This window comes from Cryptomeria japonica, chromosome 7, assembly GCF_030272615.1.
Source record: "Cryptomeria japonica chromosome 7, Sugi_1.0, whole genome shotgun sequence".
Taxonomy (NCBI): domain Eukaryota; kingdom Viridiplantae; phylum Streptophyta; class Pinopsida; order Cupressales; family Cupressaceae; genus Cryptomeria; species Cryptomeria japonica.
Window position 1 is genome coordinate 654,791,230 of NC_081411.1, and position 26,114 is coordinate 654,817,343.

The following is a 26,114-nucleotide window of genomic DNA, read 5'->3' on the forward strand; positions in this document are numbered from 1 at the left end:
GTTTTGACAAAAAGGCAACTAATAGGGTCTTCAAAGAGGGAGATCTAGTCCTCAAGTGGGATGCAGACAAAGCAAAAGCCAGGTGACACTCCAAATTTGATGCTATTTGGAGTGGTCCGTATGTCATCACTAGTTGCAAGGAGGCCAATGCTTTAAATCTCTCTAGGCTGGATGGTGAAGTTCTTCTAATCTCAGTGAATGGGATTCATCTCAAGTCTTGCTTCTAAAGAGGGTCTTGATGACAATGTAAATATTCAATCAGAATTTGTTTTTCCTACATAAGTGCTTTTGCACTTACTGCATTCTCCTTAAGAGAATGTATGCTCTAGTTTCTAGCTTCCCTACAAGTGTTGGCACACACATGTTTTGGGTCCTTCTAGTGACTCAGTGTCCGATGGATGCATAAGGTTTCTGGATTTCATGCTTAGTAGGCAAGCATCCTGCAGAGGTTGCCAAAATGTTATTTTATGACACCCTCGGTCCATCGGTGAGAACTGATCAAAGATATGTTCCACGGGCTCGCAAGGTGGATAGGTCAATGGTCATGAAGTGTTAAGTGTTGTTTTATCAGGAACTAGGTTCCAAGCCTTTCCCTTCATGACAACGAAATCTCAAAACCCCCAGGTTCCAAGCCTATTCCTTCATGACCCTGGAATCTTGGAACCCCTAGGTTCCAAGCTTTTTCCTCATGACCCTGGAATCCTGGAACACCCAGGTTCCAAGCCTTTTCCTTCATGACCTCGGAATCTCGGAACCCCTAGGTTCCAAGCCTTTTCCTCATGACCCCGGAATGTTAGAACCCCCAAGTTCCAAGCCGTTCCCTTCATGACCTTAGAATCCCAAAATCCCTAGGTTCCAAGCCTTTTCCTCATAACCCCAGAATCCTGAAACCCCCAGGTTCCAAGCCTTTCCCTTCATAACCTTGGAATCCCGGAACCAAGCCTTTCCCTTCATGACCTCGGAATCCCCAGGTTTCAAGCCTTTTCCTCATGACCCCTAAATCCCGAAACCCCTAGGTTCCAATCCTTTTCCTCATGACCCCGAAACCACTAGGTTCTAAACCTCTTCCCTCATGACCCCAGAATCTCGAAACCCCCAGGTTCTAAGCCTTTTCGTTCATGACCGTGGAATCCCAGAACCCCCAAGTTCCAAGCCTTTTCCTCGTGATCTCGGAATCCTGGAACCCTTAGGTTCCAAGCCTTTTCTTCATGACCCCGGAATCCCAGAACCCCCAGGTTCCAAGCCTTTCCCTTCATGACCCCGGAATCCCAGAACCCCCAGGTTCCAAGCCTTTCCCTTCATGACCCTGGAATCCCAAAACCCCCATGTTCCAAGCCTTTTCCTCATGACCCCGGAATCCCGAAACCCCCAAGATCCAAGCCTTTTCCTTATGACCCTGGAATCTCGAAACCCCCAGTTTCCAAGCCTTTCCTTTCATGACCTCGAAATCCTAGAAGCCCTAGGTTCCAAGCCTTTTCTTCATGACCCCGGAACCCCTAAGTTCCAAGCCCTTTCCTCATTACCTTGGAATCCCAGAACTCCAAGGTTCCAAAACCTTTCCCTTCATGACCACAAAACCCCTAGGTTCCAAACCTTTCCCTTCATGACCCCGGAATCCCAGAGCCCCCTGGTTCCAAGCCTTACCCTTCATGACCCCGTAATCTGGGAACCCCTAGATCCCAAGCATTTTCTCTTTTGGCTATTTCTAGCATATTACTATTTATGCTAAATGCTATTTTGGGTAATTGGTCTCAATCTCAAGCTTCCCTGATCAAAGTGTAGTCTCTTTAGTTTTGGGACTTTAAGTGAACTAAAGTGGATGTCAAAGTAAAGAAGGTAAAATAATATTTTAATATCATTTTATGTGGCCTCCTAAAGTGAAAAGAAATTAAAAGATTTAAATGATAATTTTAAAGAGGAAGAAAGCACATTTATGAAAAAGTAGTGAAATTTAGCAAAAATAACATTTTCAAAAAATAGAGAAAAAGCAAAAAAGTTCTTTTTCAAAAAAGAATTGAAAATCAAAAGTGTTGTTTTTCAAAAAAGCAATTAACAAGTTAAAAAGTGCTTTTCTAAAATATAGCGAAAAAGAAAAAAGTACTTTTTCAAAAAAGTTGCCCAAAAAAGAGGGTTTGGGCTCTCATTTGAGGATATGTTGAGTATTTTTTTTTGATATTACTTCTGTTTGGAGGAGATTGCTTCTTCATCTTTGGATTGTGAGGATGAAAAAGCTTGCAGGCGACATTCTCCACGTTGGTGAGGGATACAATCTGGAGAATAATTTGGCGATTTCATTTAGATGTCACATTTGGGCATACTGAAGTTTACATTTCATATTTGCAGAGCTTATTGAATATCAAATTTGGAGAGAACAATTTTGGAGAATAATGAGGGAGAATTTTTATTTTGGCGGTTGTATCTTCTCCTTTGTTGGTTGTACCATTTCCAGCCAGCCGTACCACTTCTTGAGGGTCAATGTGAGGATTCTAGGGTAGCTGTTGGGGTTTAAGGAGCTGATATCCACATTCACTAAAGATCTTAGTTGCTGTTTGACACTTCTAGACCCAGCTGTACCATTTTGGAGTATTTTGGAGGGCTTTGGAACTTCTACTTGTGTCATTTATTTTCATTACCAGCAAATGGAGATGTTGTGTTTGTGTTTATAATCACAGTTATCCATCTGGGTATCTTCAGTTTTGTCTTTGTATTGTACTGTCAGCGTATCAGTGTATAACTAATTTTAACAAGTGAAGATTACAAGAATTTCTTTTATATTTGCTGTTATATTATTTTATTTGTTGCAATATAAATCAGCTCTTTCTATTCGTCTAGTCTCTCTATCAAACATTCTCAAAACTAAAAAGAAAAACAAAAGTAAACAAGGGGATATAAGGGTGCTTATTACATGGAAATTTGATGATTAAAACTTGTTCTAGAGATTAATCTTTCATCCAACAATTTCCATGTAAATATGTATGTTAACCTAGCCAGCGAATTCCATCTTGATTAGTAACTTGTAGATAGCTGGGAAGAGGGAATCCTCCCTTGCTAATAGAGGATAGTGTATGGCCCTGGATGCTATACCTAACAAATTTGTTCTTTGACTAAGTTTTGATAAGTTTGTGGAATAATATGCATGCATATGAAAGATTGGATTCATAAAAATTCTGAACTTGTTAATGCTTTATATGTGGAAGTATCCCAAACTTTTTGATAATTGGAATTGTAGAATTGATTTTTTGTGTAGAAACTTTTAGTGTGTCTATCTGAATCTCATGGATCAATTTGTAGAGAAAGAATTATGGGCTGCCATTTTGTGGTGTGGGATTCAGACCTGAGTCACTTTCATCATAATGTACTCCTTTTAGCACTAATCCACCACTCTTTGAATGTGTAAAATAAAAAATTCTGTATGACAAATTTCTTGATGATTGGAATTGTAGAATTTATTTTATAAGTAGATCCTTTTAGTTTGTCTATCTTGATCAATTTGTAGAGAAAGAACAATGGGCTGCCATTTTCTGGTGTGGGATTCAGAACTGAGTTACTTTCATCATAATGCACCCCTTTTACCACTGATCTGCAACCATTTCGATTTGTAAAAGAAAAAATTCCACTTGATTATCTGAATGCTAGCTTGCATTATTAACCCTGATATTATTGTCAGCACTACCATGTATTTCTCCTTGATCTCCTTTTACAAGAGGATCTGAATTTTTGACTGAATTTCTGCTCCTCCAAGGTAGATTGTGTTTGTTTAAAGTTCAAACTAGGAATACTGAATAAGTAAATTGTATTCCTTATGGAGACTTGCAGTTCATTTTAGTATTTGTGCCTTTCCTTTTAATACAAATGCTTACCTATAGAGTCTACAATATGTAAAATGTATGAAAATAATTTGATGAGAACATTCTGAGATGTGATTTGGTTTTGCAGACAAACTGCTGGCAGAAATAATCAAGTTGGCTTTGCATCCAGATTGCTTGCCTTGGTGGAAGCATTTTGCATTTCATTTAATGCACAATTTATGGACGACTTTTCAACAGGTTTGTCTTGCATTATTGTCTTAATTTGAGTTTCTCATGTTCTTAAATAGATTTTTTCATTAAATAATAAACGTGCACCATCTATTAAACATGCATGAGTTATCATCTCACCTTGCAGTTGAGAATCCACGTATTCAGAAACTGACTGCATCATTTACTGTTCCTCCACCTACTGTTCTTGATCGAGTTCTTAAAGACCTTTTTCATGAAGGTATGCTCTAAGTCCGATTCTTTTTATTTGTGACCTCTTTGCTAACCAAAACAAATGGATTACTAGGATATTTAGATTTTCTAATGATATTGAACTTTTTTGTAATTGTTGGGTATTCCATCATTCTCTCCTCTCACGTATGGTTTGTTATTTTGTTTGTATTGTTATAGGTTGTTAATCTATTCAGGCTAATAATTGTTATATGGTTAAACCTGTGATTGCTATTTTAGTGCACACGATTACCATGATTCACCCTATATATTTGTAATTGAGATTGGCATATGATATGAAAAATATTTTGAAATAATATCTCTAGGAATGTAAGAGCGATGGAAAATCTTTGATGAAACCCAACTAAGCTTTGCTTTGACATGCAATGAACATCTCCACAAGGCTAGTGCGATCTTCTAAGGATAGCTTGATGATTTTCAAATCATCACCACAAACATAGACACCATCAAGTTGATGCATATCAATGAAGACGTGATAATTGAAGTTAAGCTTGGCTAAGATGGATCCAGTTGACTACGCAGGGCACTTTACCATTGGCAAGGTGTTTGTAGTATGGATGAACGAATTTCACCATTGATCATGCACAAAGTTCTTCCATTCATCTAAACAACATGAAATCAAATGAGAAGTAGAGACCATGCAAATTGTCGAATCAACATACGAATTTCACCATATCTTCAATGAAGTTTACATGCTTTTTGCAACAATATCTTGGCAACAATCTTTGCCTTCTCTTCCTACTCTGCTCTAATTGCTAGTGAACTCTTAACTATCTATTGATCAACTATTCACCATCTATTAACTTTTACAAATGAAGAAGTGGAGCCTTATATAGTGCTCTTATTACAATTGAGTGGCTCAGATTGATTCACAATCAACGGCCAAGATTGAAAGATAGAAACCCTAATTAGGGCTTGTTACACCCATTACAAAGCATTTAATGCTTGACCAATAATAAACTTACATTTGATGGGACACATGTCCTTTGAAAATTTGACCAATAAATGACAACGGTAGGTGCATCGAGCTTTATTCCCACATGTAGTAAAGAATATGGGGGTAAGGATGGGAGTTTGGGCATCTATTGGCAGTGCTGGGAGAGGCAGGTTGGAGGCTTAGGAGAGCAAAGAAAGTGTTGTACCTCACTTCATCCTAAAGAGAGTTCCTTGTCTTGATTACATCTTAGCCAACTGAGATACTACACTTCTTCCAAATGAAAGGCTAATAGCAAAAAGACTACAACTATCCTAGAAAGAAAAAAAGCGGGGTTCCCCATTTACAATGGGGCGATGTGTGAAAACGACGTCACGCCAGAAGAATTGTGGACATGGGTAAAACCTTCTATCTCTTATCTTCATGTATTTGGATGCACTGCCTATATGCACATTCCTAAACAAAAAAGGAAGAAGCTAGATGAAAAATCATTGCAATGTATTCTTCTTGGATATAGCAATGAATCTAAGGCATATCGCCTTATGGATCCTAAAACAAAGAAGATATATATTAGTAGAGATGTAATTTATGATGAGAAGAGTGAGTCTCCTCCCACATCATCATCTACTTCAGATAGTGCTCCTATATTCAACATGGATGGTAAAAATGATGGGAATGTTGATAGCGAATCAACACTTGCCAGCGTTACAAAACCTCTACCAAAATGGTATACTAGTACCATTCGAGATGCAAAGTTGGATGGAGTCCCAGACACTTCCACTTCAAGACCAAGGATTCGCAACATGGCTCGCAATGAGATAAACTTTGCACTAATGACTTCAGTTGTTGACAATTTTGAGCCATCCACTATTCAGGAAGCACTAGAGTCAAAGCCTTGGAAAGAGGCTATGGATGCAAAGTATTAATCTCTGATGAAAACCAACACTTGGGAGCTTGTTGATCTACCACTTGGTTGTAAATTGATTTTTAAAACAAAGTACAAAGTAGATGGTAGTATAGATAAATATAAGACTAGATTTGTAGCCAAGGGTTATGCTCAAAAAGAAGGGATAGACTATGAGGAAACATTTGGTCCCACTAGAAAGATAAAACCATTAGAGTGATTTTTGCTTTAGCTGCCCAATTTGGATGGAAACTATACCAAATGCATGTAAAAAGTGCATTTTTTAATGGTCTACATGACCCAACTAGAGGTATATGTCACACCTGGTAAAAAAGAAAAGGTTTGCAAACTTGTTAAGTCCCTATATGGTCTCAAACAGGCTCCTAGAGCTTGGTATATCAAAATTGATGAACACTTGCTTCAACATGGGCTCACTAGGCATCTATATGACCCAAATCTCTACCTCAAGGATCAAGGGGGGGATATTGTGATCATTAATGTATATGTTGATGGCTTAGTTATCATAGGCAGCTCGGGAGAAATGGTTGAGTTAACCAAAAATGATCTCAAGAAGGCATTTGACATGATTAATCTCGGGCTACTGCATTATTGTCAAAAAGTACAGAGATAGGGATTCCATGCAACATACCTGCTGCCTCAATAACTGTACCTTGATGATCAGCTTGGCGGTCATCCACCGCTACAAACACTCAATGGGATCTCCCTGCATCTCCCACTGTAGGCTCTGATGCTGCTGGCCTCTAACTATCTATATGGTGGGAACGCTGAGGGCACTGTGCGGCTATGTGACCAAACTGCCCACAAGAGAGGCAAGCTCCCCTACCTGGTCCTCTATTACCTGTCGGCCCACTAGACAGTTGGACACTTCCTCGGCTAGGGGCATGAGATGCACTCTGCGAGGACTACCCTGAAGGCCCCTGTTTGCTCCTCTGCCAGTTCCTTTTCTTCCTATACTGAGAGTTGCCACCTTGTTGGCCCTGGAAATGTTTCAGTTTCAATGGTTGTTGTTGCTGCTGCTGTCCACCCTTAGCGGGTGTCTGAGGAGTCCTAAACGGTGCAGTTGACTGGGATGGATTTCCCCGAGCTCTGTTCCCACTGGAAGGTGCACTCCCTATTTCAGCTCAACCAATCTGGCTTTCGCCACAGCTATCTCAACTGAAGGTGGCTCAAACACCCTCACTCCACTGATGCGGTCGTTCAAACCTCTCAAGAAGTGTTGAACAAGCATAGCCTCATCATTACCAATCTCGGCATATTGTTTGAGCTCATAGAACCTGTGCTCATACTGTTCTACTGTCATACCATATTGACGCAAGGCGTAGAACTCATCTGCCCGAGTCTGCCTCCATTGGGGTGAGAGAAATCGTGCCCTGAATCTCTCTAGAAATAACTCCCATGTTACGGTGTTAATGCACAAACCGATCTTCTCCTCCTCTAGTCTCCACCAGATCGAAGCAAAACTATCGAGACGCATGATAGCACATCTCGCCTTGGTGTTGCTACTGTATGGGAACATAGCGAAACACCGATCCAAACTAATAAGCCAGGTCTCTGCCTCAAGACCGGTACCCATACCATCAAAGAAAGGAGCGTTGGACCTCATCAAGTCCTTTATGTGACCCAAAGAAGGTGGATCTCGGTCAGCTGGAATCTCCCTCCTCCTGGGTGATCTCTCCCTCTCTCTCTCCTCTGGAACTTGCTGATGCGACTCCTCAGCCTGAGCATGAATAGGCTGATCAACCTCAGGCCTGGGGCCTAACCTGACCAGAATCTCCTAAAACATCTGTCTTAGCTCTTCCCTTTCGGGAACTTGCTCTTCTGCATGCTAAGGATCCTGATGAACTGACTGTTCTGGCTCAACACTCACATGAGTGGGTGGTGGTGAAGGACTGTGACGGTCAGAACCACGGCCCCGTCCTCCACCTCTACCTCCTTTGCGACCACCCGTACGGCCACCTCCCCTAGCTTTCCTAGCCATGATCTAGCACCACAAAAGAGAAAACGGTTCAGATCTATGGCAAGGATAAGACAAGAGAAACACAAACATTAAGACCTAAGTAAAAAGGTCAAGTTGAATAGGCTCACTACAAACCCAGAGTACCCAGTGTTGAAACTTGGGACCATAGTTACCTCAGTTGACCTTCGAGTCATTCCTTTGGGTTCTTATGGAGTTGTGTTGGGAATGGATTGGCTTTCATTTCACAGTGCTCGCGTAGACTGTTGCAAGAAGACAGTGGAGTGTTTAGATGACCTTGGCAGGGAAGTGGAGATTGTTGGAGTTCAGAGACCGATATCCCTACGTATGATTTCCGCTATGCAACTTAAGCGGTGCATGCGTAGAGGGTGTCAGCTTTTTGCAGTTACTCTTGAGGATGTGGATGAGTCAAAGAGTCGAGAAATCACTCATAATGGTCACCCTATTCTTCGAGAGTATGCTGATGTGTTTCCATTGGATATTCCTGGTATGCCTCCGAAGCGAGACATAGACTTTCGCATTGATTTGGTTCCTGGTGCAGAACCTATTTCGAGAGCTCCATATCGGATGACTACTCAGGAGTTGAGTGAGTTGAAGTTGCAGATAGAGGAATTGTTGGCCAAGGGATTCATTCGTCCTAGTGTTTCTCTTTGGGGTGCGCCTGTTATCTTCGTTAAGAAGAAAGATGGTTCTCTTCGGTTATGCATTGATTACCGACAGCTGAATAAGGTAACCATCTGGAATCGATATCCATTGCCTCGTATAGATGATCTTTTCGATCAGGTAAAGGGTGCCAAGGTGTTCTCTAAGATTGACCTGAAATCTGGGTACCATCAGTTGCACATTCAGGATGCAGATATTCATAAGACAGTGTTTTGTACTCGTTATGGTCACTATGAGTTCACAATGGTGCCATTTGGGTTGACGAACGCGCCTTCAGTTTTCATGAGCCTCATGAATGGGGTTTTTCGCACCTACCTAGATCGTTTCGTCATTGTATTCTTGGATGACATTCTGATTTATTCTAGAACTATGGAAGAGCATGAGGGTCACTTACGTCAGGTATTGCAGTGCTTGAAGGAGAATCAGTTTTATGCCAATTTGGCGAAGTGTGACTTCTTCCAGTCTGAGGTGAACTATCTTGGTCATGTGGTTTCGGGAGAAGGTATATCCGTGGATCCTTCAAAGATCCAAGCCATTGTTGATTGGCCAGTGCCGACCAACGTTTCAGAAGTTAGGAGTTTTATGGGTTTGGCCGGATATTACCGTCGCTTTGTTCAGGGCTTTTCCCGGATAGGACACCCGATTACTTCTCTTCAGAGGAAAGGGAAGAAGTTTGTTTGATCAGAGCAGTGTGAGGCAGCTTTTCGAACCTTGAAGGAACTCCTTGTCAGTGCTCCGATTTTGGCAGTTCCTGATCCATCTAAAGATTTTATGGTATGCATAGATGCCTCTTTGGAAGGTATAGGTGCAGTGCTTATGCAGGATGGATGTGTGGTTGCTTATGAGTCTCGCAAACTCAAGAACCACGAGCTAAACTATCCAGTTCACGATTTAAAGTTGGCAGCTGTAGTTCATGCTTTGGTTAGATGGCGGCATTTCCTGTTAGGGCGTCGGTTTGAGCTGCATAGTGATCACCGTAATCTGCAATATATATTCACGCAACCGAACTTGAATGCTCGACAGCAGAGATGGATGGAATTCTTTTGCGAGTATGATTTTGAGGTTCGTTATATTTAGGGGAAAGAGAACGTAGTGGCAGATTCTTTGAGTCGTAGGCGGCATGAAGTTTCAGCATTGTCCCTTGGAGTAGACTTGAGAGAGAGGATTCTTGGAGTTCTTCCTCAGGATACTTGGTATCAGGATGTTAGAGTCGTGATAGAGTCCGGGAGGTCTTTAGAGGGTAGATTTTCTGGATATAACCTTGAGGCAGATGGACTTCTTCATCACCTTGGATGGATCTATGTACCTCCTTTAGAGGATCTTCGTGTTTTGATCATGACTGAGGCCCATCGTGCGCCTTACTCGGCACATCCAGGTGTCAAGAAGATGCACGCAGATCTTAGACAGGTTTATCATTGGGCTGGTATGAAACGCGACATTGTTGTTTTTGTGTCAAGATGTTTAGAATGTCAGCGAGTGAAGGCAGAGCATCAGCACTCGACAGGGCTTTTATAGCCTAATTTGGTACCGGATTGGAAGTGGGATATCATTTCCATGGATTTCATTGTTGGGTTGCCTGTCTCTTCGCGTCATCATGATGCCATCATGGTCATTGTTGACAGATTGACTAAGGTTGCTCATTTTGTTCCTATTCGAGCTTCCTATATGGCAGCAATGGTGACACGAGTCTTCTTGGAAGATGTGGTGAGATTGCATGGGATTCCGAGGCGGATCATCTCTGATAGAGATCCTGTCTTTACCTCAGCATTGTGGACCTCACTTCAGCATGCTTTGGGGACTCAGTTGAACTTTAGTTCAGCTTATCACCCAGAGACAGATGGTTAGATCGAGCGAATGAATCAGGTTTTGGAGGACATGCTTCGCATGTATGTTATGGACCAGCAGTTGCGCTGGGAGGATTATATCTATCTAGTGGAGTTTGCTTATAACAATGGATATCACAGCTCCATAGGTATTTCCCCCTTTCAGGCATTGTATGGTCGTCCTTACCGCACTCCTTTGAGTTGGGATCGGGTAGAGGACAGGGTGCTTATAGGACCGGATATTCTTCTAGAGATGGAGCAGCAGGTGGAGCAGATTCTTGAGCATTTGGTAGCTGCACAGGATAGGCAGAAGAAGTATGCAGATGCTCCTAGGGTAGTGTCGTGACCATTTCACACATCGCCCCATTGCGAATGGGCACCCCTGCGTTTTTGCTTTCTAGGGTTTGTTTTCTAGGTCTTTTAGGGTTTTGTCTGTTAGCCTTTGCACTTTCGAGTGTCGCCAAGGGGATCACTTGGATAGCAGGTTCTGCTTGAGTTAGATCAAGTTGATAAGTGATGAAGTCTGGAAAGTCTTGATCCTGAAATTTGGCTAAGTCTGGAAAGTCCTGATCCTGAAATTTGGCTAAGTTTGAAAGTCCTGATCCTGAAATTTGGCCAAGTCTGGAATGTCCTGATCCTGAAATTTGACTAAGTCTGGAAACTGAAAAACCTCCAAAAACTAGATTTTGCAATATGGCTCTGGGAGGTTTGAAACCACTCTCAAACATCCTGAAAGTATATATGGAATATAACTTAAAGTATAAGAATAGAAGATAGATAGAGAGTAGTTAGAAGGTGAATAGTCAGTTGATAGAGTAGCAATTAGAGTAGAATAGGAGGACAAGGCAAGAAATTGTTGCCATTGATTGTAAACAAACTCCATTCTCATTGAAGTAATGGTGAAGTGTGTCGTTTCTTGCAATATGCATGGTTTCTTGTTGAATCTTCAATTCTAGATGGTAGATGATTAGATCGAATGAAGGAAATTGTTGAATGCACCTGTGTGGAATCCGTTTAATCCATACCACTAGCTTTTTACTGATTGTAAGGACACCTTGTGTGGTCAATTGGAATGAAATGAGCTTAATCATAAGTCGTTACATGTCTATTGTTTCATGCATTTTCTTGAATGGTGATCATTGTCAGATGGTGTACGATTTAAACATATTGGAAGCATCCCGTAGAAGATCGCACTGAGTTGGTGTTGAATTGTTCAGCCTGATGGTGAGACCCAGCCCAGTAGGAATCCACCTAGTCATTCATCCATCTTCTCGCATTCTAGGTAGTAGAGTAGACTTCCTGAACCTTGTATCTTTTGCCATTTGTTTGTCTTCCAGTTAGTTAGTAAAATCTTGTGTTCCAGCAATATTCAAAGCAAATCAAACGTTCAGTCATCAAGTGTAAGTCCCCTTGTGATTCCAGCAAATCACATCATACCACAGAGAGCTTATCCACACGTAGAGATCCTACAATAAAGAACCTTGGAGTTACTCCGATTGATCCTTCAGCGAGATCTTCAGCAGTCGGGAACTTTGTTCAAGAGAGGATAAGATACTTAGGTATTTTATTCTGTGTTCGCATGTGCATAAAATACATATCAACAGGTAGATCGTCAGTTTTCTGTTGGCGACCGTGTGTTTTTGAGAGTGCGTTCGTTGAAGAGTCCGATCCGTTATGGAAAGGGTTCTAAGTTGGCGCCTCGGTTTGTTGGCCCTTTTGAGATCCTTGAGAGGAAAGGACCTGTTGCCTACTGTCTTGCCTTGCCACTAAGTCTATCCTGCATCCATGATGTATTTCATGTTTTAGTTCTTCGACCTTATCATCCTGATGTGACACATATTCTTGATTGGAACTCTTTGCAGGTCGAGGACAGGCAACTTGCCATGGAGCCTGTGCGCATTCTTCAGCGTCGGGATTTGATCCTCAGGGGTCGCACCATCGACCAGGTAAGGGTCCTATGGGACCCAAATGATGAGACCTCGACGACTTGGGAGGATGCAGCGAAGATGAGAGAGCTGTATTCTTATTTGTTTTAGGCAGAGTTCTGTGACTCGCGGCGAGTCACGCGAGTCACACGAGTCAGTGGGCCGGGTGACCCCTGCCGGGTCACGATGATCCTAACCCGGGCTCGAACGGGTCAGGGGGCGTGACTCGCCGAGTCAGCGAGTCACTCCCTGACTCGCCGAGTTCGAGGGCCGTGACCTGGCCAGTCTGCCACGAAGAATGGGTGGCTTTAAAGTTTAAACTGTGATCTTTGGTTATTTCATGGACAGTCCATACCCACCAACAATGCTATTGAATCCTTAACTCACTGTCATACAGACTTGAATCATATACCAACTGCTGCATCTAACAGCCTAATGGAGAACGATGCAGGGAGCACTTTTCACCTGAGTCTAAATCACCAGTTTTGCCTTTATTATTGTTACATGTAGATTGTCTTTATGAGTCCTTACACTGTTTGGGCAATCCTTAGACTCTTCGGGTATTGCCATGGTTAATAAGCTTGCTGACTACAGTTTTGAAATTATGCTTTTCTTTTTTTCTAGAAAATGCACCTACATAAGTTCCCTTTTCCTCCAAAAATTCTGGATATAACTACTTTGTACGCTAGTAGGTACGAAAATTCCTTCACAATGTTAAACACAACACTTGGTTTTGCTTATTTGTATTGCAAGTTACAGTTTTTCCTCCTTTTAGTCTCTGTTATAACATAAAAAACACAGTTCTGCAGGTTTGGAAGGCCAACTTTTGGAGGTCATAAAACTTTTAATATGACTTGGATTCTTAACTGTGACCACTTTCTAGAAATCTCACAAAATTCTATTTCTATTGGCATCAGATAATTTGCAGTTTGTAATCATTGCTAAAAAAATAATGGTCTGCAAGTTAGGTGTTTTTTCTAAAGATTTCCAGTAAAATAAATTCAATTTTGTAAAGTTGTTCCCTGACTTTGGCCTAATCACTGTTCTGATATTGTTTGGTAATATGCAAACATAAGATTGTGGAAAGTATTGAGAAATATAACAAAAAAAAAATAGAACACACATCGTAAGAGCTGTGACAATTATCAATGTATCTTAGATTCTTAATATTCAAGATACTACACAGATCGTAAGAGCTTCTATTTGATGATGTTATAGTGTCTTTAAGCTTAATTCAATAATGGGTGTATGAAACAAGTTTTAAATCGTTAAAAATCTCTAAATTTCAAGGGTTTTCTTATTTTGCCGAGTCGTTGCCGAGTCATTGCCGAGTCCGAGCCGAGTCACGAGTCGAGTTAGAGTTGAGTCCGAGTCTGGGAACTTTGGTTTTAGGCTTCCAGGAGTAAGCCTAGTTTTGGGGGGGAGAATGTAGTACCCCTCCTTGTTTGAACTCATTAGATTCATATTTTATTATTGTTTACTTTCAGTGGATACATTACCATGATGTGTTATTCAGACTTATATGACATTATTTCATGCTTTATCTGGATATGAGATGCATAATTTATTTGCAGTATTTCAGTACTTGTGATTTATGACATTTTATGGATTATTGCTATGTACTGAAACATTTTATCTATGCAATGTGAAATTATATGTTGCGTGTCTGTGAGTGTATTGGATGCAAGGGGACGATTTTCATTCACTCACTCCGGTGAGACAGGGAACGTCGCGATTCTCCTTCATCGGTGTGTATGCTGTGTTTTCTATATTGTATATATGCATGTGTGGTTCGGTGATGCAGGATATTGCAGGTACAAGTATCGGGTAGGTATGGGGTATAGTCTCCACCTGGCTTCACAGGTTTGAACGTGCCTTATATTTGTCCGATGGAAGTGGAGGAGGTAGTAGTTGACCCTATTTTAACCAGTTACATTCTTGTGAGTGTCGTCAGTTGGTCGTCCTGTCAGTTTGTTCGGCCTTCGTGTATTGTCGTTTGGCTTTTTATGAGTCTTTGCTTGGGGTTTGTTCAGTTTGTGTGTTTTAGTGGATTTAATTAATTAATTAAATTTATGGAGTTATCTCATAGTTGGTATTTTTGAATTATGTATTTTATGCATTGAGATTATAAATTAAATTAATTAAAAGAAGTTATTAAATTAAGTTGGAAGCTGCATGATATTAGAAATATATTTTATTTAGATTTTAGTGAAAAATAAATTAGATTAATTTCATTTATTGTTTCCTAGAATTTTAAATAAATAAAAGAATAACAAAACAAATAAATAAATAAATGAATAAAAGAATAAATTAGAATTAAAGTATTGCTTTAATTCCTTTTTTAGGAAATTAATTAATTTGCATGAGAAAAGAAAAGAAAAAAAAAAGATTTTTGCTTATTGCATGTTAATTTATTCCTTTGTTAGGAATTAGAAAAGAAAAATAAAATTGCTTTCAATTACTCAAATTAAATATTAGGGTTTTGGGGAAAAATATATGCAACCTAGAATTTTAGTTTAAAAGGGGAATATATCTTTTTATTTTTGGAGAAGTCACGGGAAAGAGGCAGAGATTTTGGTGAAGAAAAATTGTTTGGAGCTTGTTGAAGGATTGAATCTCTCTTACAAAGTTCTTCCAGGAAAGCTATACCAGGTTGGGTGGCTTCTTCTGGTTGTTTTTTTTAAAGAAAATATTTTATTTCTTCTCTTTCTGAATGATGTGTGCTAAAATATTTGTCAAATCTAAAATCCTTTCTGGTTATTTCTTGTTCTTGGCTAAAGTCCATTCCTGAAATTAGTTTCTAGTTTATGGAAATAAGTTATTTCTTGGGTGTTTGTAGATTAAAATTTTGAGGAAATTGGGAAAAGTTAATATGGCAAATTTTGCCAAGATTTTTATTGTGCATGAAAATTGCAGATTTGGGAGAAATGAGATTTACCAGAGAAAATATTCCCTCTTGTTTGATTTTTGTTTCGATATTTGGCTATGGTAGTCCTTTTTAATATTTGTGTATCTCTGTGTAATTATTTAGTTACTATGGTAATAAATTTAATTTCAATTAAATTTATTGGGTTATTAAAGTTATGGGGAAATTGTTTTATTTAATTATTTATGGGGAAAATTGTATTAAATAAATTTGTGAGAAATAAATTTTATTGGAAAATGAAATTTATTATATTTTTTATACTATTGTAAATATAAAAAAAAAAAATGAAAAAAAAAACTTTGGTTTTGGGGAGGTCGGTAGCAACTACCAACGGTACTACAACTTCCCTACGGTAGCAGTACTATCGGCGGTAGCGCCTGCTACCTACTATAGTACCTGCTACCATGCGGTACGTGTAGTACCTGCTACCGTGCGGTAGCAGGTGCTACCGACGGTAGTACGGTAGCTGTACTACCGTTGGTAGTTGCTACCGACCTCCCCAAAACCAAAGTTTTTTTTTTTATATTTACAATTGTATAAAAATATAATAAATTTCATTTTCCAATAAAATTTATTTCGCACAAATTTATTTAATACAATTTTCCCCATAAATAATTAAATAAAACAATTTCCCCATAACTTTAATAACCCAATAAATTTATTACCATAGTAACTAAATAATTATACAGAGATACACAAATAGTAAAAAGGACTGCCATAGCCAAATATCAAAACAAAAATCAAACAAGAGGGAATATTTTCTCTGGTAAATCCCATTTCTCCCAAATCTTGGAATTTTCATGCACAATAAAAATCTTGGCAAAATTTGCCATATTAACTTTTCCCAATTTCCCCAAAATTTAATCTACAAACACCCAGGAAATAACTTCTTTCCATAAACTAGAAACTAATTTCAGGAATGGACTTTAGCCAAGAACAAGAAATAACCAGAAATGATTTTAGATTTGACAAATACTTTAACACACATTTTTCAGAAAGAGAGAAGAAATAAAATATTTTCTTTAAAAAAAAACAACCAGAAGAAGCCACCCAACCTGGTATAGCTTTCCTGGAAGAACTTTGTAAGAGAGATTCAATCCTTCAACAAGCTCCAAACAATTTTTCTTCACCAAAATCTTTGCCTCTTTTCCGTGACTTCCCCAAAAATAAAAAGATATATTCCCCTTTTAAACTAAAATTCTAGGTTGCATATATTTTTCCCAAAAACCCTAATATTTAATTTTAGTAATTGAAAGCAATTTTATTTTTCTTTTCTAATTCCTAACAAAGGAATAAATTAACATGCAATAAGCAAAAAACTTTTTTTTTTCTTTTCTTTTTTCATGCAAATTAATTAATTTCCTAAAAAAGGAATCAAAGCAATACTTTAATTCTAATTTATTCTTTTATTCATTTATTTATTCTGTTATTCTTTTATTTATTTAAAATTCTAGGAAACAATAAATGAAATTAATCTAATTTATTTTTCACTAAAATTTAAATAAAATATATTTCTAATATCATGCAGCTTGCAACTTAATTTAATAACTTCTTTTAATTAATTAAATTTATAATCTCAATGCATAAAATACATAATTCAAAAATACCAACTATGAGATAACTCCATAAATTTAATTAATTAATTAAATCCAATAAAACACACAAATTGAACAAACCCCAAGCAAAGACTCATAAAAAGTCAAACGACAATACACGAAGGCCGAACAAACTGACAGGACGACCAACTGACGACACTCACAAGAGTGTAACTGGTTAAAATAGGGTCAACTACTACCTCCTCCACTTCCATCGATAAATATAAGGCACGCTCAAACCTGTGAAGCCAGGTGGAGACGATATCCAGTACTTGTACCTGCAATATCCTGCATCACCGAACCACACATGCATATATACAATATAGAAAACATGGCATACACACCGATGAAGGAGAATCGCGACGTTCCCTGTCTCACCGGAGTGAGTGAATGAAAATCATCCCCTTGCATCCAATACACTCCCAAACACGCAACATATAATTTCACATTGCATAGATAAAATAAAGTGTCAGTACATAGCAATAATCCATAAAATGCCATAAATCACAAGTACTGAAATACTGCAAATAAATTATGCATCTCATATCCAGATAAAGCATGAAATAATGTCATATAAGTCTGAATAACACATCATGGTAATATCCACTGAAAGTAAACAATAATAAAATGAGTCTAATGAATTCAAAAGAGGAGGGGTACTACAGGTATGTCAAACAAATCACCATATCTTTGTATCAAAAAGAAAATATGCCAAGATATTGCTTGAGAAGTTCAGAATGGTGGATTCCAAACCCATGTCAACACCTATGGAATCAGGTTTGCAGCTATCTACATCTGATACATCTTCTCACAGAATCTCAAGTGAATGCAACTCTCTATGGTCAGATGATTGGAGGTTTGATTTACCTGACTTATACTAGACCAGACATTAGTTTTGTTGTTAATTATCTATCAAGATTCATGTAAGAACCAAAAATGTCCCATTAGAATACAGCAAAAAGGGTCTTAAGGTATATACATGGTACAATGGATCATGGTTTGGAATATAAAAAGAGTGATCAATTCTTCTTGACAGGATATATAGATGCAGATTATGCAGGGTCTGCTGATGATAGCAAATCCACTTCTGAATTTGTTTTCTTCCTAGGGTCAAGGCCTATTTCTTGGGGAAGTAAGAAGCAGGCCACAGTTACTCGTTCTTCAATAGAGGCGGAATATAGTGCAGCAGTGTGTGAAGCAGTTTGGCTATGTCACATATTAGAAGGATTGGGGGTACCACAAAACCAGCCTACAGTCCTCTATTGTGACAATCAAGGTGTTCTTAAGCTTGTTCATAATCTAGTATTTCATGAACGGACCAAGCATATTGAAGTCGACGATCAAGAAAACATGTTCAACAAAATAATATTTTCACCAAGCCTCTTGCACGTGTGAAGTTTGAAACATTTCAGAGTTCTCTTATTAGTAATTTAAAACAATGATGTAATAAGGTGGGAATGTTGGGTATTCCATCTTTCTCTCCTCTCATGTATGGTTTGTTATTTTGTTTGTATTGTTATAGGTTGTTAATCTATTCAAGCTAATATTTGTTATATGGTTAAACCTGTGAGTGCTATTTTAGTGCACACGGTTACCATGATTTAGCCTATATATTTGTAATTGAGATTGGCATATGATGTGGAAAACATTATGAAATAATATCTCTAATAGTAATTAGTTTTACACCAATTCTTCCTTTATAATGTCCATGACTGGAAGGGTCTATGTGGATTGTATTGGCTTAGTTACATCACCACTCAATTTCTTTGGATGGTGTCTCAGGTTATCTCAACTAGGAGTATAGCAACACGCATTGTTGAAGAACCCTTGTTTTACCATCATATATTTCTTTTGTAAAGGAGCTATCAACAGAAATATGTCATAGTGTTGGTTAGTCAAATTGCAGGTAGGTCATGTACTTGAATACGTAGGTAGGTAAACAGTCCTCAGGAAGTTGTTAGTTTTCTCTGATTACCTCTGGAATTTTCACCATTTCATAGCATTTATTGTCTATATCCAAATATGGAGGTTAGAAGGATGTGATATATGTCAAAACAATATTTTCTGTCTTCGGAGAGATGATCCATAATTAGTGTGGACAGTCTAACTATACATACGTTACATAAACAAAACTTATTCAACCTTAATGCACATTGATTGGTGAAGTTGGTGTTTCATGCATGGAATTATGGAAAAGGAGTTCCTATTTATGCAAGGAAGCAGGCATCAACAAATAAAGAGCATAACACACATCTGAATGAATAACACAACATATGACTTTGAGAAACCCTAAATGGGATAGCACTTCATAAGAGTTATCAGTCTCCCTGTCAAGCCCCTTTCTCACAAGCTGTTACAATGGCTTATTACCTTCTAGAGGCCTTCATCAACTTCTGTTGCACAAAGACCAATGCCAAACACCATACAGGCCTTGTGATTTCTCTTAGACTTACCTACTTGCACTAAGTCTCATGGGTTGGATCAATAATAATTCAATTCAACCAATTTTGCTAAGAAAGTTTTAAGGAAGATCATTAATTTCCCCCTTTACAAAGATCTCTCTTGGAGATATGTAATGAACAAGAACAAGAACATTAAAGGGGAGCTCAAATGTCTTGTTTAACCAAAACTGAAGAATTTGAAATGTTGAACTTCTCAGAGCTCTGCAATGTTTGCCTTTTTGTCCTATATTGGACATTTTTAACTATGACCGAACTTGTCTCTGATGAGTGTCTTTGCACTGGACATGTTCAACTTGGGTTGGACCCTTTGGACCTATACCATTAGAATTGAATGCGTTTGAGTTTGTCACCTATTCTTGGTTTCTTCATGACATTAGTATCCCGAATCTTTAGGTCACTCAGTGTATATCTGTCTCTGTTTAGCGTTAATAAATCTGTCTGTGTTCACCTCTGACAATCTGTCTCTACAATTTGATCCAGTCATGTTTCTTGCTAGAACAAGTCATTAAAAGTGTTTTGTTTAAGGATATCTCCTCACAAGAATATTCAGTGACTAAGTTAGCTGGTTTAACTGATCCAAGTTAGACAAACACTATATTTTTTTCCAAAACAATGTCCAAAAGAATTTTAATATTAGCAAACAGATCACTAGCATGGCTAGCTTGAGTAAACAAGGAAATATATTGAGTACATTTTACTACCTTGAGATGCTTTTTGGATTTGCTGTTTTTCCATGCTACTTTAGACTTACATTAAGTGCATGTCAATGTGGACCAAGCCAGGAAGATTTCTAATGTATTTACATAGCTCACCAAGTTTGGAAAAGAGTCTTTATAATTTTAATTGCCGTACTGCGCAGATTAATTTTGCACAAACTCTCTATTGTTCAGGATAGCATTGTAGTTAACTTCCACATTGTCCTTTATATGTTCTCATTTCTATACAGTTATCCTAAATGCATTCAAGGCTATACAAATTTGAGTTTGTTCTTTTAAACTGGATGGCTGTTTATTCGGGGTGCATTCAAAGATCTCTTATTATTTTGCAGGACCTACAATATCAAAATTTAGTTCAAGTTGCCATAAGCATGCACTGGCCATTAAAGGAGCCCCACTTGAGTCTTTGTTTGCTCAGTTTTGTCTTCATTCACTTTGGTTTGGAAGTTGCAATATACGAGGTATGTAAAAACGATTAGACTACCTGTCCCTTAAGTTTTAAATATTATGGAAAATTTCTTTGTCCAATTTTTATTTGCTCTATTGGTTAGAAATTTATTGGTCTGTAGATAACTGATGGATGTTGGATTGGTTAGTATAATAAGCATTTATATTATCTTTTGTCTATATGGAAATGCACAAGTTATAAGCTGTGATAGCATTTCACATATCTTTTCTGCATTTGTCTTTATATGTATGCCAGCAATCTCTGTGTTGTGGATAGAGTTTTTGCGAGAGGTGCGCTGGTGTTGGGAAGAGTTAGTGCCCTTACCAAGAATGGCAAGCGATGGAACCATTGACCTTAGTTGTTCTTTAGTGCATCAGAAGTTACAAATGGTATGCTAATACTTGGCAAAATTATTCTAAATCTATTGATTACTCTTTATCCTTATGGTAGATATGGTTTTTTGAGGAGGGTCTCTCTGGAATGAGTGGTTTGTATCATATAATGTGATGTAAAGTATAAGAAAGGAAAAAGAGATTATACTTAAATGTTATATTTCATGTATATATTCAGGGCAAGTCCATGCGAGTCTCGTTTCTATGGTTTTAATGGTCACTTTTAGGGTTTTCATGGCATTGAAGTCAAACTGGGTCCCAAGAAAGGTTTGAGAATTGCAAATTTTTGTTTGTTTTTGGTGCCTGGGTGTCTGGGTTTTCCCAGGATGAACCAGGCCCCAAAATGGTGAACCCTCCTCAAACCCGCAGAGGAACTAAACCCGGACCTGAACTGGGTTCGAACCAGGCCCAGATCCGGCGCCCCAGGGGATGTGCCCTGCAATAGCGTTTATTTTTATACAGTTTGGGATAGGATTGAGATGATGTCCATATTCATCTTTTTCCATTAAGGTATCTCAGTGCTCTCACTTTTGTAGCAGATTTTGTTTATCAATTGCTGTATGTGGTGGAGGGTACTCTCCTTTCTATCAGTTTGGACTATGAGAAGAAGCACATATTATCAGTTTTTCTTTAACTTTGGAGGTGAATTGACCTTGTGTGGTAGGAAGTTTCTAGGTGGACCACTGGGTTTGGTCCTAGGAATGTCAAGCCTACCGTCTTTTTCTCTTGACATTTTCCTATAGACAATATTGGATCTTGTATTGTCCCTACAATACATGACAAAGCTGTGAATTTTTCTCTGAGCTTTAATACAAACATGTGATAACATTGATTTCCTGTCTTGGTCTCCAGATTTTGTGTTTTTTGATTTTGTGTTTTTTGATTTTGTGTCCTCAAGGAATCTTCTCCTTTGTATATGTCTCTTAGGATAATTTGCAGGGTTTATCTATTTGGGTTGACCCATATGGTTAGTTGATGCTTACATCGTTTAGTATCTAATTACTCTTTTGACTCCCTGTACTCTCTCTTACCCTAGTACTTTTCTACATTAAATGGTATTTTTGAGTCCCATTGACTAACTTTTGGTAATTATTGGACAATAATATAATTTCTTTCCTTTTTACTGATTGTATTTGTGTGCTTGGACAAATTTACTCTTTTGACTCCCTGTATTCTTTCTTACCCTAGTACTTTTCTACATTAAATGGTATTTTTGAGTCCCATTGACTAACTTTTGGTAATCATTGGACACTAATATAATTTCTTTCCTTTTTACTGATTGTATTTGTGTGCTTGGACAAAATTTCCGACAGCAAATGATTAGCATTTTTATGTGTAGCCTGTTCTAATTGGCCTACCATTGATGTATGATATTGGGTATAATGCATCTGGATCTATTTATGTGCACCAGTTTTACTTTATATTGTTTTGTTTTTTAAACATGACAGCTTGCTGTATGCATCAACAAGAAAATATCAGAGCGCAGTAAAGCCAGCAATATTATTGAAAGCAAACTGCGGGAGCAAGGAGATGCTGAAGTGGTATGTAAATTAGGATGCATATTATATAACACTCCTTGTACATTCAACTCATTTCTATAGTTGTGTTTTTCCACTGATGGGTCTTCTCCTTGTTATATTGCTCTTAGGATCAAATTGCTAGGGTTTATCTATTTAGGTTTACCCCTATGGTTATGTTGATGCTTACCCTGTTTAGTTTCTAATTATTCATTTAACTTCCTGGACTTTTTTTAACCCTAGTATTTTTCTACATTAACTGGTTCTTTTGAGCCCAATTAATTGACTTTTAGTAGTTATTACAATTTCTTTCTTTTTCCCTGATTGTATTCCTGTGCTTGGATTAAACATCCCATGTTATTGAGGTAGCAAATGGGTGGCAATTCTGTTTAGCCCATTCTCGTTGGTCTACCATGTATATGTGGGATACTGGACAGAATGCTTCTGAATCTATATATGTGGGAATTAGCTTACTCTATTTTTTCTGTTTTTGTAACATGTCAGCTTGCTGTAGGCATCAACAAAAACATATTAGAGGGCAGTAAAATCAGCAACACCAGTGAAAGCAAAGTACGGGAGCAACAAAATGCTGAAGTGGTATGTAATTTAGGATGCATACCAGTTAACATTCCTTTTAAATTCAACTCATTTCAGTAGTTGTGTTTTTCCACTTTGTCTGTATATGCCTGTATTCATTGGTTTTTAAAACTTAAACTACTTCAAGATTTTAAATGTTTTTTGGGATGGTTGTTGCCTCATTATGTAAAAATAGATTTTGTTTTCTGATTTTCTGTAACATCGAGGAATCAGGAAGAGCTCAAATCACTGGAGAGGGGTGAAAAATGCCAGCATACTTCTAAGGATATACTAGATGGAGAACGTGGCAGGTGAAATTTACAAGTGAGAATCATTTTTGTTGCTTTATTTCTAAGTATAACTTATGTAAGGATTCAGTGTCCACATATATAGAGAGTAAAAAAATAAACTATCATTTGGACAGAAATGATTGAAATGTAAATTTGATTGTGACATCTGGTTTAAAAACTTTATTGACTTCCCATCAGCTATGGTGGTTTTTGTTTTAACTCAAATATCACTGTCTTGTTCATATTGTGCATGCAAATTTTCTTACCTACCTAGATATGTTTATTTGTCATTGCAGGTGTTTAAATTAGTTTATTAATTTAATTTTTGTTCATCATTGTTCTTTTCTTTATCAATGTGGAGGTTAAACGAGTATGTGTATAATTTTAACAATGGAAGATATTTATGTATTGCATGATTAATTACCTATTGGCTATTAACAATGCTTTAGAGACCATATGCTCATTTCAATTTTGATGGAATGAAGTAGCACTTTATCTGTACAATTTAATGATGGTCCATTAAGTAGCTTCTTTTTGAAAGGAATCAAATCTAGATGTTTAAAGTGTTTGTGAGAGAATATTGTTCAATTTGTGTTTTGTGTAGAACTAGAAACTTAGTATACCACATTCAATATTATCTTTGCATGCATTAGTTATGCTAAGTGGCTTAAGATTTGTTCATTTTTGAAAACTATAATAGCAGAAACATCTTTTCTTTAGTTAGCTTTATTTAAATTATACTTTTTATTTATTTGTTTAGGTCCACTGAAGTTGAAAAAGATGTTGACAATTCAAAGCTTTCAGGATCTGACTTATGCAACAGTTTTCAACCTAAAACTAGTCTTGAAAATGGACCTTTGTATTATGAACAAAGGGGCTCAGCTGGACCAGTAGGAGATATGATGTTACTGAAGGCCTTCAAGAGGCTGCATGCACCCTTTACACAGGTTGCGGAGCATCAAAAAGAAATAATATTGGATATTTAGAACATATACCTGTCTTATGTTTTGCGAATAAGTGTTTGGATCTATTAGCTGCATTTAGTTCCTTTTAAATTAGTAAACATTTCTTCCCTACGGATATCATACATCTTTAATATTCAACTTCATCTTGTGCAGGATATACCAATTATGACACAAGATATGCATGAAGAACGGCAACAAGCAATTGAAGCTCTTAGTAATACTCAGGCTGTAAGTGAGGGTGGTGCTTGTGAGATTGTTTTGTTTGTATTACATTGTTTGGTTAATGTCTTTCTATATGAGAGGAAACAAGTGCAATCAATAAGTATTGAATATGGAGCAGATTATGGTTTGCAGGGTAACTAGGACAACAATGGTTAAAATTTTGCCTCCTTCAAGCTGATTTAATATTTTAATTTTGTGAGATAGGACTGCAAGGCATTGGGTTACTTTCCTTTGTTTTGTGAGAAGACATCTTTACAGGGAAATTATGTTATAAATAGACATCTTTACGGGGTAATTTCTAATCCAGACCTGATTTACAGGAAAAGAGTTTGGTTGGTTTTAGGAGCTATGCTTCCAAATTCTTTTAGGTCAGATTCAAGTGAATGTTTTGGCAAATTCAAATAAGCTTTAGTTAACCATCAACCTAAGTTTCTGAATTGGAATCAGGGACTGGTACTGGCACATGGGTATGGTATGCCAGTACACAATTTTTCCTGGTGCTGGGTATGTTCTGAGTATATCTGTACAAAAAACAAACAAAAATCATAAATATAGACATACTTGCAGTCTAAAAACAGAAATGTTGGAGGTGATATATGTATTTCCTAGTATTTTTTAATGTACAAGAATATTTGAGTCTTAAACAATATTAAAGTTAATATATGATAATGAAATTCTAAGTGAAGCTAATATTAATAAATATTAGTATATATTACTAATTTATTATTATCAATAATAACTTATAGATTTATATCTAAAATTTAAGTTTAACAAGAACCTTAACAACAACAACAAAAAGAAAACAGCAAAAGCATCTCCTCGAATCAAGCTGAAAAGTTTGTGCACCATTGATGGTAGCTGAGGATCTGAGGACAGGGATTCCTTCCCTTCTTTCTGCAAATTCAAGATGAAATGGGCAGATTTAAGTTATGCACATATTTAAATGTAAGCAGCTGCTGCAACAACAGAGCATTTGATGTTTGTTTTCTTGTACTTGTTAAAAGGAATTTCCATGTGGGGAAGGGCAAAACACAAACCAAGCACCATGAATACAGTACTCACAAGAAAGGGACGAAACAACCCTCACAAAACACAGCAATGAAAGGTAAATATCTGTGCATACAAAAAATTAAAACAACTGTTCAGATTTGTCTGGGTTTGCCTTGCAAAATGGTTTATTGTGACTTGTGATAGAGATATGGGCAATGTTCTTCAGATGGAATACATGGAAATTGCCTCAAAATAAAGTTGGAATTGCCTCAGTGCACTCATGAAAGATATGAAATGAATCCACCTGCAAAATAAAGTGCCGTGGATGGTTCCACAGGCAATTCCAAACCTGATTCTGATTTTAAAATGAATCCTACCCAGGAATGTCTGGTTTCCCTGCCAATTTGTAATGTAATCCTCAAACAATTATTACCACTTCTAGAGTGGTTTTATTGAACATGGGCTAAATGCAACATTGAATAAAGTTAGAATATTAGTGCAA

General features: G+C 37.6%; 1 protein-coding gene across 7 annotated transcripts in view; it reads left to right on the forward strand.

Moving 5' to 3' along the window:
• Positions 1-26,114, forward strand: part of LOC131071205 (uncharacterized) — a 199,843-nt gene that overhangs the window by 136,425 nt on the left and 37,304 nt on the right. For all 7 annotated transcript variants that reach the window (XM_058006942.2, XM_058006934.2, XM_058006936.2 and 4 more), the window contains 9 exons: positions 3,937-4,046; positions 4,165-4,257; positions 20,545-20,673; positions 20,916-21,049; positions 22,501-22,593; positions 23,074-23,166; positions 23,380-23,456; positions 24,196-24,382; positions 24,554-24,628. In XM_058006942.2, coding sequence (XP_057862925.2) covers positions 3,937-4,046; positions 4,165-4,257; positions 20,545-20,673; positions 20,916-21,049; positions 22,501-22,593; positions 23,074-23,166; positions 23,380-23,456; positions 24,196-24,382; positions 24,554-24,628 — 991 coding nt within the window. The remainder of the gene's footprint in view (positions 1-3,936; positions 4,047-4,164; positions 4,258-20,544; positions 20,674-20,915; positions 21,050-22,500; positions 22,594-23,073; positions 23,167-23,379; positions 23,457-24,195; positions 24,383-24,553; positions 24,629-26,114) is intronic.